Raw genomic sequence first — 15532 nt, 5'->3', positions numbered from 1 at the left:
ACGGATTATATCTAGGCACAAGTTACTAGAAAACAGTGCTAACGGAGGGAGATTGGGTTGGCCCTGAAATTGAGATATCGTTAATGCAAGCTAGCTTCCTTTTATTGAGGTATTCAACTATTCATATGCAATTAGACCCTGAAATATATTTACTGTAAATATGGTTGATAATATTTAATCTCAGGCTATACAAAAGTAACAAAACAATCTCTAATTAAGCAATTCAGTGCCAAGGGATTTATGATGTTCTGGACTTGATGCGCAAACGATGAATTTTCACGTCCAAGTGTGCGTTTAGATTAACTTTTCCCTTTATTAAAAGTGAATTTTTAAAAAGTTATATATATATATATATATATAAATCAATCAATCAAAAAATAATAATAATCTAAAGCTCATCCTAAGACAACTGAGACTATAGTGGCATCAAGGTCGCAAATGAGAGTATTTGGCATGAAAAGGATAGTCATAACTAGCTACCCTACACATATGGTCAATTGTATTATTTTTGTACTATTGTTTGTACAAAGAGAATGGAAGAATGAAAAAAACTAATAGAATTGATGCGGCAAAGGAAATATGAATAAGGAAAATTATTTACTATTTTCTTAAAAGAGAAACAACAAATATTGACAGAAATAATTATTTTTTTACATAGTTGTTATATTCAAGATAACAATCACTGAACCTGTAACATGTGCCACACTGCAAAAGAACAGAGGCATACAATTCTCTGTCATATATAGAAGTCGGTCCAATTTATTCATACTAAAATACAGTTTCTTTTTCAAAAAGAGAAAAAAGAAAACAAAAACAAGATCTCCAACAAATAAACCTATCCCCCATCATAATCATAACCAAGAAAAAATCATTAAAAAGTCAAACTAAAATTATTATATTAAAAAAAAAAAAAATTCCTAAGATAAGATGACGAAGATGATGATGATGGCATTGATATTCTTTAAGCAAGCTGATGATAACAATAAAAATAAAAATAATAAAAAGAAAGAAAAGAGAAAGAAAATGTTGCCTAGTGAGCCATGGCCACAGGAGGTGGAGTGGCATAGCTAATGCTTCTTTGGTTAGGCATAGCAAGCATTGCAGTGTGATCCAAGAAATCATTGAGTGCAACCACAGACTGTAGTATGTTCCTGAGATCATCAGCGCATGAAAAGCTCATGCTTCCGACTTTCCTGACTGCGTACACATAAAAAGTTATGCACCCTTTTCTGAACTTGAACCTAGCCATCTCGGACCCTGCCAAGCCTCTGATGAGCCTCTTGTTCACTTCTCCAAGTGGTATCTCCGATGGCCAAACACGGTCTATAGCTGACTTCATGGACTCAGTTTCAAAAACGAATAGAAGTACTTTGGATTTCTTGGTGCCAAGGCCTAGTGTGAGGGTGTGCCAGGCATGGTGTGCCAAGATTGTAAAGTTTGTGGGCAAGAAAGCTGTGGTCGAAGGAAAAGGGAGTTTATTGCTGTTGTTATTGCTGTGGGGTTTGGTATTGGTATTGGTATTGGTTGGTGGAAAAGAAAGGAGCTGTAAAAGTTCAAGAGGCCTAGCACGACGGATTGTGAATGATTTTACGATGAACTGGCCGCCGAATCGGAGACCCTTTACGTCGGAGCAAGGCTTGAAAGAGAAATCTGATGTGGGTTTGGTGGTTTGGTCATTTGGGTGTTGGTGCTTCTGCTTCTTGTTGTTCTTCTTCTTCTCTTTTTTTTCCATGGCTGGGTTTTGGTGGTGGTGGGGGTTTTTGTTTGTGTATGATAACAAACCAATCTAAAGCTTTTGGTGGTTTACAAAATTACAATAATGGGTTTTTCTTTTTGAGATTAAATTAATAAGAATAGGGTGTACTAAAAGCTTTATATACATTAAGACTAAAACACTCAATCATACTTTTATTAAAACTCTATTATCTAATATAATTAATTAGAAAACTTTAAAACCCAATCATGGTTAAAATCAACTTCCTAAATTATATAAATACACTCAAAAAATACAAAAAATAAAAAATAAAACTAAAAACAAAGTGTTGTTTAACAAGTTTTTCATTAATTAATTCAAAAGTTTGATAATATCAATACAGTTTAAGGGGCTTAAGTGATATTTCAATGGCTATGGCTTTGTGATGCCCCATGTCAGCTGTTCGAATTCTACCTCTACCTCTTTTACTATCTACCAAACAAAAAGTTTAAAAAATTCAATTATATTAAGTAATAGAGTTTTAATGAGAATGTGTATTTGTATTTATTAATCTCTTTTTTTTTTTTTTTGCAAAAATCTTATGTAACATAATATTATTGTAATGTATAAATAAAGGTTTTTTTTTTTTTTGGTAGGAAATATATATAAGGGTTTTTACACTAACTTTGTATTGAATCTAAATTGAGAGAGAGAGATTACAGTAAAAAAAGATGGGTAACTCTGTAATGGACAACCACATTAATTAAATTTCATTTTAATTTTTTTATTCCAAAAACAAAGTATCTTTAGTTTTTGTTGTCAGTTTTATATTGTTCTTATATTGTCATTGTACTATTTTACAGATGAGCTTTGAGATTGAGATGCAGTTGGTTGGAGCTCTTGAGTACACTTCCTTTTTCTTTTTAAATCTTTTTCCTTTTACATAAAATAGCTTATGATGTTTTTATTTTTTATGAGTAATAGCTCATGATGTTGCTAGGCCCTTTCATCCAATACACTGGACAAGATTGACAAATGGCACTGGAAGCAAGGCCAAACCTTTTATGTATCGTCTTTTTCCTGTGGTTGAAGCTTTAAACACCCCAGTCTCTCCCACTACAAATTAAAAAAATAAATAAATAAAAAACTGAAACTCACAAATACATCATACATTAATGTAAATGCAGTTTTGTCAAATTCTTCACAAAATAATGTCCATGCAGAGCAGAAAGATGTGTCAGGTGTGCATTATCACCAAGTTGTGGTCATATATATCAGGAACCCAACCATCAAAAGATTTCATTGGATGACAGAGATTTTTTACTAGATATGAAATTCAATTTCGTTTAGCACATTTATTCATTCTCAAAGCTTTTCTGGGTTCGATCATTTCCAAACCCAATGACAGAGAAAAGTGCTTAATTAAATAAATAACTAAGCATAACATGTGCAATTTGATGATTTCGGGCTCATAAATGATAATTACACACTTAATATGGTATTTATGCACACTAACTTAGGATTGGGACCACATTATGAATCCCAAATAAAGGAAATTGCCGTAATCTAGAACTGACTTGTTTCCCGTAATCATAATTAAGGCCATCTGTTTATTCAGTCCTTGCATCGGCTGGCTAACACTTTTTTAATCACCAATATCTCAATCATTCAATCTACCCAAACTCAACCATTTTTGTTGCCAATAAGAAATGTACTATTATATACTATATATGTTATGTGATCCCTTGGTTGGAATTGTTTTATTAACAGGTTTGGTAGAAGTTGTTCACCATAAGATTTATTTTATAATATTATAATATATATATATATATATATATAAAATAATAATAATAGGGTTATATATATATATATAGTTTCAATTTATGGCGTTCACTTCTAATGATTATACTATTTATCATTAAATTAAGATACTAATCAGTTTTTGGTGTAAGTAAAAATTAAATCTCAAATCTCTTATTCAACCATCAAAGACTTTATTAATTAAACTAACTAAAAATTTAAATACAATTCCTTAATCGATATGCTTTAAATTTTAAACTAAATTCAAACATATATATAGCTGCATTAACTAATCACTAATGCGACACAAACAATATTATATTTTTAAAAAATTTATTTGAAGAATTTAAGATACAACGAACATTTTTTTTTTTTTTTTTGAGAAGGATACAACGAACAAATTAAGTGTGTAAATTAGCCTATTTTCAGTCAACTTTACTCTACTCCCTCCTTCTCCCCTCAATCCAAACCCGTCCTAAAGAAGTATAGTAAATTTTAGTCATTAAAAAAATATTAAAATGTAAGTTAAGTATGAGAGAGATGAACAAATTAAGCAAACAAGTGGTTGCCTTCATTCTTTCTGTTAGAAAGAGAGATAAGGTTGGCTTACCTCATTGACAACCCGAAAGTCTTCTGATTAAAGTTGTTTCCTTCCAAAGGCACCATTTGCCTTTAATAATTTCATGGGAAAGAAATTCCGGAGGTCAGTGACTCGTGAGAAAGACCAACCTATAAAGCAATGACAAGAGGGGCCACAAACAATGTCCTAGCCAACACAATTTTCTACTATGGGATGCTATGCTTTTGTTTATCGTCCTTTAATAAAGGTCTAGCGAATTTTGTTGTGTTGAATAGATATATAAGAGAAACATGTAGTCGTAAAGTGACTTCTGAGATTCCAAATTATGTGATTCGAATTCCAGACTTACGTCATTATGACTACAAGTGAAAACAATACCAATCGATCACGTTTATTTATTTTTTTTTTTTAAGTGTACTATAATTTATATAAATTAACTACTAGATTTTTAGACCCAAAATTAAAACTCTTGGTTCTTTGAATTTCAGATACTAGATAGGTATTATGTATGGGTTTCAATTAACTCAACTGATAAATTTTTAATGGTTGAATGAAAAATCTGTGTTTAATTTTTGTTTACACCAAAAATCGATTGGTGTCACAGTTTAATAATAAAGAGTAAGATCACAAAAGCAAAAACCATAAGTTGAAATTTTATAAATAAATAAAAAGATAGGTTTTATTTATTTATTTTGGAGAAACGAATTGATAGGTAAGTTGGTTGCTAAGGTTCCAACAAGTTAGCTCGGATTAATTAAGAGGGTTACAGCTTGCCAGAAAGCTTTTGTCCAAATCTACTTAATTGACGCGAAACTTACCAATAAGCATCAATTATCAAACATGCAAAAGAAGCTTATGTCCATGACATAATTAAGTGTAGCGAAGCTGATTTTTCCGACAAATTAATGTTCTCTTTGTCTGAATTTGAAATTTTGAACCGTAAACGGGGTTGCAAAAGAAGCATCTCAATTGAGGATATTAAATTAAATTAGTTTTCGACATTAATTTTTGACGTGGTCAGCATCAATAAGCTATAAAATCTAGAACCCACTCGATTTTTGGTATAGGTGAGAATTAAACCTTAAATCTCTTATTTAATTATTAGAGATTTTATCAGTTGAGTTAACTGAAACCCATGATATTTTTCAAATATAAATAAGTTATGAAAAGTCATGATTCTAATTATTATAGATGAACAAAGCAGGTTTGCTGTTATTCTCAAGCACGTTAGGTTTGCATGATTATCGTGTTAACTGCGTACTTCTTGCACATTTAATTACTTTTTTTTTTTTTTTTTAGAAAGTGCACATTTAATTACTTGATTTCTAATTTTCCTTTAGCAACAACTATTTGCTAGGAGCCTAGTACAGTAAGTTCCGTACAAATCGATTTAATTATTATAATTTTTTTTTTTGGGAGAAACATTTAATTTTTATTATAATTTCATCTTACTTCATTGTCAATGTAACATAATATCCAGTGGTGCCGGGGTCCCTTAGTTATGTTATGGTTTTTTTATTTTTCTTTTTTTAACAACAGCTTTTCACAATCCATAGATAACTTTTCTCAATATTACAATCATATAATTTAAATCATATGTGCTTATATATTTTTATGTACTAAAACCATCTCATCAAATAAATAAATAAATAAAAATAAAACCATTTCATGTATTCCATTATATCAATATGAAATGATGGTCAATCACTACTCATATTCATATCTAATAATGCTCATCGTCAGTTTCAAATTGACTTGATTATGGGACACATACAATAGGAAGAATCAACTTGTAATAACGTGTGCAATCGATCAATAGTTAGCTAGCATTTGTTGTCCATATATAGCTAATAGCCTTAGCCCCCGTATATACCGCGTTTTCTTTCTCTCTCTCTCTCTTTGTTAGCAATGTGATGGACCTAGAAATAGAATCCTAGATCACTCCAAACTCCAAAGGTCCAACCACCAGTGGACCAAAAGTTTCGGGCTTAGTATAGTCGTTATGTGATGTCAATGGTCAACTAACATTTGTTTGATTGGTCATGAAATGCCTTTTTTTTTTCTTTTTTTTTTATGGGATATATTGCTTATAATTAATTAAGCTGCATCCTCAATTTCTTTTTTTCAAATTAGTTATTAAAAGAAAGACCCTCAAAGGGTTCTCTGTGAGCGTTGTCTTACTTTTTTTTTTTTTTTTTTTTTTGCTAAGTTGTGAGCAATGTCTTACGTTAAGAAGTGAAAATGAATACTATCTAGTAAATGTCTAAATTACCATAGAAAAGAATTCATTGTACTTCTTTTGGAGCAACTTTATGGGCTTCATCCTCCCTTCTCATTTTCAATGAAGTTAGGGGAAAATAAAAAATAAACTAAATTCTAGAAATACCCTTACCAAAAAAATAAAAATAAAAACCCTAGAAGCCAAAAATAAAAATTTGTCAAAATCAAAGTTCTCTTAGCTAAAAGCCTGTTATCACGTTACTCTATTTGATAAGTGTTGGTGAATATAAGAATAAAGGATGGCAATTACTGAAAATTACAAAAAATATATGAATTAATTCAAACAGGATTGAATTGAGGTACGAAAATCTTGCTCTCTTTAAGGAGTTTCAAGCGCTTTATAATTGGCAAGACTCAATATTCGGTATAACAAGCCTCAACCTTATCGTGACTTGTCTCTTCCATGATATAACAGTATAATAAGGTTTTTAGGCTTAAACCAACTCTGTACAAGTGTGTGAACCCAAAATTTTACCACAAGAACACCTATCTTTACCCATAATTTCTCTAAAACGCTTTATTGGTGGGCATGAGTAGGCTTGAAGAGTTTGTTTTAACTCAACCTGCCCCTGTTGAGTTGAAAAATTATTAACCCAATTCAACTCATATGTAGAACCTCACCCAAATGAGTTGAGTTGGGTCAATGGGTTGTATTTACATGTTCATCTCTTGTAATTAACACTTTTTAAAAAAATAAATCAATACAACTCATATATCATGTCTAAATTATATTCCAAATTTATAAAAATTTATTCTTATAAAACCAAAATAAGTCAAACAAAAAAATTAAAATTTTCATATATCATTTAGTACTCTCACTAATTCCTATTTTCTCCTCTATTACGCTTAAGCTCAATAACTTTTTAAACTTATAATAAATAAGGATTTAAAAAAATAATAATAATCTTGAAAGTCTCTTTTTTTAATTTAATTCACCAAATTATTATTAATTTATTAAAATGTTCCAACAATAAATAAAACCAATCTCACGATTAGAGAAAACATGTTAGAGCACCCACACTAGATGTGGGATATGTGCCAAATGCTAAATATTTGGCACATATCCCACACCAAACCCAATTTTGGCCCATTTAGTAGATGTAGGATATTGTTTTTTTTTTTGCAACATTGAACAGTACCGTGGAAAATTTGCCATGGTACGGAAGAGATGTGGTATATTGTTTGTTGTTTGTTTATTGTGTTGATGAGTAGTAAATATTATTTTAATGTGTAGTAAATATTATTTTAATGTATAAAATTGAATTATAAAACATCTGATAAATGAGATGTTGTAAAATGATATAGTAAAATAATAAAATAGGCATTTGATGTAGTAAAATGACATAATTTTTGGAACATCTGCTACGGATGCTCTAATGTACCACCTAATGGCTAATGTCTTGTCAAGTAAACTTGAATAGCGAGGCCCAGGCCTACTACATCCTCCAAAATTGGCCGATAAGTCTACAAATTACTAAGCCTTGGAGGGAAATTTTTCTTTAGCCTTCCACTAAATAGAAATCCAATTGATCATTAGACGTGAAAAAACAAGTTGAGAAATTTTCTTCTTTCTCTCCGTTCAATCATGATCCCCCAAAATGAAGAAAATTCAACTCTTTTTTTTTTTTTTTGGACTGAAATGATTGAAAATTCAACTTCTACAATGTTTAGTAAATGAAATTTCTCCATAGGTTAGACTAAAAACAGTGCACTAGTTTTTTTAGATTAGAAAACAATCTTTAAAACCAATTCTATCCCGTCGATTAAGATGGCAAACTCTACGGGGCTATAAGCTACTCTATAAAGCATATAATTTCCACCGAAGAGTTAATTGACAACATCATTAAAGTCTTCGATTAGGGCCTAAATTTCTGGGAGGTCAGGGCAGATCAGAGAGTACCTTAATTGGACTTAACAACGCATGTGACATTGACTGAATCAACAGGGATGTATGTATAATGATAGATGATAATATAGCAATTTATTATGTATCGGCCCAAAATTACCCAATTTAGTGTAAAATTCGTCTGCATTTAACCCTAAACCGTGTATTATCTACATATATCTTACCAGTGTTTTCTATATTACATGTTTAATCATACAAAAATAATGTAGACGTTTAAGACTTTACATTGTAAACGTATGTTGTCAAGCTAAACCAAATAATTTTTTTCTTTCTATTTGCTTCTGTCGACTACAAATCTCTCTACAATTTTCTATTCCCTTCAATTGATTTTAACAATGATAAATAAGATTTTGAATTATTGATTGAAAAAGCAATTGTGTGTGTTTGTGTGATTATGCTAGGATTGACTACCTGTGTGTTTGGATGTGGATTAAAATTATAAATTATTTCACTATTCAGCTTATTTTACTACTATTTATAGACTTCACTATACTATTTCAACTAACTTTACTTTTATTTACAGTACTTTTAGTAATAAATTTTCAGTTTCAACAAAATAATTAGTATCTAAACAGAACCGCATATTAACATTATGCTTGTTCCAGTATCCATTAAGACCTTCTAAAAGAAAAGAAAATGCAAGTTGATCTACCCACCAACAACAACAACAAAAAAAAAAATGCAACCTAAACTATACACTTTCATTTTAGAATCCCAAACCCTACACTTTCATTTCACATGAAATCGGGAGTATGATTCTTGATTAATCAAAAATTTATAATTTTACACAGTTCTCCACATTATTGGCCTACAGTAACTACAATGGCCTGTCATGGGAGTTAGACAGGCCCACCTTTTATGCACAGTGCAATTCACTGTTAAATAAATTATTATGCAACAATTAATTATATAACCGCATATAATTAAATACTTCCTCCAAGTATGGTTAGAGATACCAGGCAATCTTTACACCCACAACCTTTATCTCAAAATCTCATGCGAATGTACAAGTGCCATAACCTGCACAAGACACCCACAAAGAAAAGAAATATTAAATTTTGCTTAATTAAAGTTTTAGTCCTTGTGATCTCATGCTAATACTATAAAAATGAGACCCTTTTATAGTGATACTCTGATTATATAATAAATTATAAACCTGTTTAAAAACCTTCATATACTACTTTCATGTTTGTATGTTCTAAAAAGTATTACTGTTTCCTTTTAAAAAAAAAAAGTTGTACTTAGTTTTTTTTTTTTTAATATATAATTAAATTCAATCATGTAATTACACCAACAAATAGAGTATAACAATTAAGTAAATGTATTTAAATTTAATCTTGATATAAACCAAACACACTTACTTGGGTTGTGGGAGACTAGGACTCCAGAATGAGAGAAATCACAGTCGTAAGAATGTTGACCCTTGGCCTTAAAGAAAGCATTCATGGCGTAGGATGCGTGGGACCTAACATCATTGGGTTGGAAGCAGGCTCCACCAGCTTGAATGGGCCTGCAATCCACCCCTTGGCTGCATATATAGTCTATGTTTGCCTGTAACGCTGCATTGCTAACTCCTGCTTTTGGCAAACACCATCCCGCGGATCGGGGTCGGTGTCCAGTGCCCCCTCCTCCTCTTCTTCCTCCACTAGACTATATAATAAAGACAAAAACAAAAACAAAATGATTATGATATATGCAGCGGACATCAAAAATCAATTAACGTTTTAACTTAATGATAAATAACAATTATCACGGAACGAACGCTATAAATTTGAAGTATTATCGTATTTATTAAAAAAAATATTTATGGAAATGCAAAAATTAATTTAATAACGTGTAAGCATAGCATTGGATCTAACAAGACAAGATCTCATCATATGCCAGGGAAAAGGAAAAGAAAAGAAAAAGAAAAAACTACTGTATCTTGAAAAAACTACTGTAGGTTTGCTAATCCGTTTTGAAATTGTTCCTTCTCAAAGTACTTTTTTTTTTTTTTTTAATCTCACATTTTTTTACGTATAGTTTTTAACTCAATCTGCATGAACTTTATGCAATTTAATATAACACAGCTTTTTAGTTGAAGCATTAAAAAAAAAATGTAAATAGTGAAAATATGATTTCGATCTCCAAATCATGTGGCTGATTTTAATTTTATGCAAGAACTATAGGATACTTCAATTTAATTATTTAAGTTTTAAAAATGTCTCAGTATCACTTTTTTTCTATCTTATCATTTCTATGTAATCACCAATTGTTATTGTGACAAATGTTTTTTGTTAAACATTAAGATACGTTGAATTTAATATTTTAAATGAAAATATTTTGTTCTCTAACTTGCATATTACGTATGTTTTAATTTTGTAATATTAATATGTGATCAAATATGTTTTAAGTATTTCAAAATCTCCATTTTCTTTAAGGAATTTGTAGTTCAACTGAAACCTTACAATGTTTTCAGTGAAAATGCCTATGAATCAAATCTCCTCTCCCTGAACTATCAAATTATAAAAATAAAAAATAAAAAGCACTTTCATGTGAGCTCCCCACTAATTTCAAATCTAGAAAATCATAGGTTAAGGATCCTCTCCTTTAGGCTTTGAGAACTCTTTATTTGTTTCTCCAAACGACTTGAAGCTCCTTCATAAAGTTTCATCTATGTATGTTAATTAAAATGAAGGACTCAAAGGCTCAAAGCTTAAGTTTGTTAAGAATATGATGACAACTAAATTACAATTTTGTGAACTCCAAAAAGAAAACTAACACCTATGCATCTCACTCAATGCACATGAAATATTTGCTTCTTCTATTTTCACTTCTTGAGTATTTTATGGTCCGTTTGGAGTTAAGGGGAGGGATGGGGAATAGAATAGAATAGATAAGAATTGGTCCCAAAATAGCCTATTTTTAACCAACTTTACTTTACTCCCCCTCCTTCCTCTCTCAATCCAAATAGGCCCTTAGAGTTTATCCCTTACCAAGCTTAAAACCCTTATCTTTGATTCATCCAAAAAACAATAATAAAGGCAAGGGTAACCTTAAAACATTCTTAAAATTTAATTCAGAAACCTTTTTTTTAAGGAGATGATAGGGAAAATTTAAAAAAAAAAAATTAAAATTTTAATTCAAAGTCGGCATTAAATTCTAATACTAATTAGTTCAAACAAAAAATTTATATTGTGACCAAAATATTAATAGTATGATGAATAAATTTACAAAATCAAGAGCCAACACATATGTGATCAATATAACTGTGTGGATCATGTGGAGAGAGAGAGAGAGAGACTGTTCTTACTTCATGCCCACATTGCATGGAATAATAATTTTTTTGTTTCTAATTTTTTTTTTAAATAATTTTAACGTATGACTTTCATTCTCTTGATAATACTCTTTTATTATTAAATCAAGACAACAACTAATTTTTTGATGTAGGTGGAAGATCAGACTCTAGATCAATTATTTGATAACAAAAAATTTTACTAATTAAGTTAATTAAAACTCACTCTTATTTCCACCGTTAAAAGCAAAAGAAACAATCAAATCCGATCAAATCCGAACAGCTATTTTTTAAAACCAAACGAACAAACATAAAAGTTAAAACTTCTCCATACTCTTCCATGGCCCTCTTAAAGAAACCAACTTGCTCTCCTCAATAAATTCAAAATCATATTCTTTTCTTTCCATATTATAGATACTTCAATCGACCATGATTTCTTACACCCAACAAAATACAATATAAATTAAATCCAAACAACAACAACAACAACAAAGTACTTTAATGGTTTAATCCCAAAATTTTGGAATCAACCATAGTTCATCAACAGAATCATCGGGACTGATCATTTTTTTTTTCCAAAAAAAACAAAAAAATGAAACACAAATATCAAACCTGACTGCGCAAAAGCCCAGCATCATAAATCGGAGTGAAATCTGGTTGGAAAATACCCCAGTTCCTCTCAGCATTTGGACCTGGCTTAAGGTTCTCGTTAAACATGGCGAAAAGGTACGTCTCAAATCTTCGTTTAGGCATCAATGGTGTGCCTCTACGTGAGTTAACATGCCTAACCAAATGCCCATTAAAAAGAGACGCATGCTTCGTGCTACAGGCCACGTAGCCATCGCAGCTGGTTGGCCAACCGGTCTCGCCCACGACCATGTTCACGTCTCCATATCCACTAGCTTTCATGGCCGAGTGCATAGCATCCATCATGGCGTCGAACATGTTTGTGTACCTAAGGCCAGTGTATCTGTCAAGGATACCCGCATTGCGCTTGAAGAGAGCGTAGCTTGCCATATTTGGTGCGTAGTTGAAGTATGGGTAGGGATTGACCATGAAGGGTGACTTGGTTTGGCGTAAGAACTTGAGCATGGGTCCGAAGACGATCCGATCGTAGCCTGGCCTGAATCGGCCTTGACTTGGTGGCTCCGACTTTCCGAGTATGGCAACAGAATGAGGGGATGTTACCTAGTGATGATATGCAAGTTAAGAAAATAAAGGTTAATTATTCAATACTCGAGTAGCAATGTTTTTGAATCCAATATTAAAATGTCAAATTAACATCCGAATGATCTCATATAATAAAAGCTAGGCATAAGAAAATAATTTTGAAAAAAATTCAATTTGTCAAGTCAAGAGCAATCAGATCTTAAAAGGTCTTTAAAACTAACTAGATTCAAAAAATTTTGAGCTTTTAATACTCTTTTTATTTGTTATTAAAATCTATGCAAAAGAAAAGAGGTTGTGTTAAACATTTTTATGTGATTATTATGTTTCTTTTTTAATTCAATAATTTTAACTATTGACTTATTTTGTTTGTTTTCATGAAAATCTAATCAGATAAAGAAATGTTAATTATTTAGGTTTTTTTTTACATCAGGACACTTTTATGTGATTATTATGTTATTTTTTAATTTCAACCTTTGACCTTACTGTTTGGAAATAGGATTAATTTGTTTGTTTTCATGAAATCTAATCAGAGAAAAGTTGTTATTCAAATATTTTTCTTTTTAATAAGACACATTTATGTGATTGTAATGTTTCTTTTTTAATTTCAATAATTTCATCTGTTGACTTTACTATTTGATTGGATTAATTGTTTGCTTAGATTGGGTTCTAGATTTAAAATACAAGAAACCAAATTTCCATTAAAAAAAATCAAAATTGCCTAAAACAAACGCCAATATAAAATTAAAAAGAGCATATATACCAATACCCAAAAAAGAGAGAGAGGCTGAATTAGACTAATTTCTCTAACTCTAACCTTGATGTTATAGATTCTGGCGAGAAGAAGAGCCTTGTGGATTGACCTCATGGCAGGAACAAGCTTTAAGATAAGGTTGTTATCACCGGTGTTAAAGATTTCATTACCAACAGCAATATAAAGGAACCGTGTCTGAGGGTAGAAAGGGACAATGTGATTGGCAACCCATTGGCGAGCATTGTTAAGGTCTGCAAGGGCTGGGATATCCCCATTGCCAACAGTCACGGTCACGAAAATACCAGTATTGGCAAAGGCTCGGAGCACATCAGGGTTGGTGTCAAAGATTTTGACACTGTCAAAGATGGTCCTAGTTTTGATAAAGTTGGCAACTTGAGCTGGTGGTGGGAGGTTATTTCCATTGGTGCCATAATTTATGCCTACGGAGCTTGAGATTGTGAAGAGGTGAAAGAGAAGAGTTGAGAGGAAGAAGATGCGTTGAAAAAAGGCCATGGTTGTGGCCTTTGTTGTTATTGTGGGTGTTGAAAGAGAAAAGAAAAGGAAGGGAATTGTGGTATATTTATAGTGTGAGGAGGAGAAGGATTTTATTACTATTCCGAGTGTGATTCAGTTGTTTTTGGATAATTTTTGTTTTTTTTTTCTAAATTGGTTAAGCTAATGCTAATATTTTTGCGGATCAAGTTTGTTTGTACATACTAAAATTAACCTTTAAAACTAATAGCTTTGTTGTGGACCATGTATTTTTTTTGTGCAATCCTATTCCATTCTCAAACAGTTTTACATTTTTTAGAGAATTTTTAGGTGTTTTTTAACCCCACATAGGAGGTATACTGATCTGCACATATGAGGTCCACTTCCATGTGAGAGGGAAAAAACATGCATCCAATGTATAATTTATTTTCTCTCACAATAAAGAGATGCTCAACTCGCAGTAGAAAATTTAGACAATAGTGCATTCAGATATTGGAAAAAATAGATCAAATGGACTTTGCTTTCTTTATTTTTTTTATTTTTTTAATCATTTTTTTAAAAATTATGCCAAGGTTTCAACACTATAATCATTAATTTAGCTACAAAGGACACAACAATTTGAATCAATCTAAAGGAACATTGACTAGCTTATTGCTGAAAATTATGGATGATACCCCCAACAAACACTAATTTGTTAATCTTTTACTTTTCTTTTTCTTTTATTGAGAATCATTGAAAAATGGTTGTTGTTTAATGTTTACGTCTCCAAGTCCAAATTCTGGTCTGTAGGAGAGTCTTGGATAAGGCAATACAGTCAATGGTACAAATTGGCAACAGTCGTAGATTTTGCTGAATCATTTAAAAAAGTATGACTTCGGCTTCCTGATCGTAGCTCGTATGATACACGCGCTGTGAACGCCAATATAGCCGTTTCGAATTTTCCAAGTGTGAAACCGACCACCACATCTTTTTGACTATTTTTAACATCATTCTAGGTTGTGCTCCAATAACGTACGCGCTTTTCATCGTAAAAGGAAATCTAAAAAGTGACAAAGTGTTTTGCGCGTAACGCGGATTTTTGAAATGTCAGATCTCTGACAGTCTAATACACATAGAGAAATTGAATTTGGGTTTGGGCTAATTGCCCTTTTTTGAATTGGGTTTAACTTGGTTTGGTTTGGTTCTTGAGTGCAAATCCAAGTCAAATTCAACCTTTGATTGGGTAAGAAGTAAAAATTGCTTCGGCTAAGGATCTTGCAGCTTGAGCTTCCGATTGAATAATTTTGTCTTCAAAACTAGGATGAAGTGGTGGTAAAAGGCTTATACATTTTGGGCTCAAATGGCATTATTTTATAGCTATGATTTTATGGCCATTGATCAGTCTCATGATCACCCATCTTAAGAAAAGGTATTTGATATCAAATGATATTATGTTTTTTTTTTTTTTTTTTTTTTTAGCAGAAACGATAGTAGACTTTATTATTTATACAAAAATTATGTTGTACAATGGAGAAGAGAAAAAAATGGCATTCTTCTAATCAAACAATGACATCTTCTTTCTCTTTTACGACACTAGCCAAGGCTAG

The 15532-nt window shown here is 31.4% G+C and overlaps 2 protein-coding genes across 2 annotated transcripts; both read right to left on the bottom strand.

Moving 5' to 3' along the window:
* Positions 1–666: 666 nt before the first annotated feature.
* On the bottom strand, positions 667–1810 carry LOC115957611. The gene has a single exon (XM_031075901.1). It carries the CDS (start codon positions 1730–1732, stop codon positions 1031–1033), a length of 702 nt encoding a protein of 233 aa, XP_030931761.1. The 5' UTR covers positions 1733–1810; the 3' UTR covers positions 667–1030.
* A 7141-nt stretch (positions 1811–8951) lies between these two features.
* On the bottom strand, positions 8952–14012 carry LOC115957547 (glucan endo-1,3-beta-glucosidase). The gene is made up of 4 exons (XM_031075820.1): positions 13518–14012; positions 12146–12721; positions 9621–9909; positions 8952–9279 (listed from the first exon to the last, which is right to left on the bottom strand). The coding sequence occupies exons 1-4, from the start codon at positions 13965–13967 to the stop codon at positions 9254–9256; spliced, it is 1341 nt and encodes a 446-aa protein (XP_030931680.1). The 5' UTR covers positions 13968–14012; the 3' UTR covers positions 8952–9253.
* Between the last annotated feature and the right edge of the window lie 1520 nt (positions 14013–15532).

The sequence above is a fragment of the Quercus lobata genome, chromosome 8 (assembly GCF_001633185.2).
Source record: "Quercus lobata isolate SW786 chromosome 8, ValleyOak3.0 Primary Assembly, whole genome shotgun sequence".
NCBI classification, from domain to species: Eukaryota; Viridiplantae; Streptophyta; class Magnoliopsida; order Fagales; family Fagaceae; genus Quercus; species Quercus lobata.
Note: the sequence above shows the minus strand (reverse complement) of the source record. Positions and strands in the feature narration are given on the sequence as shown.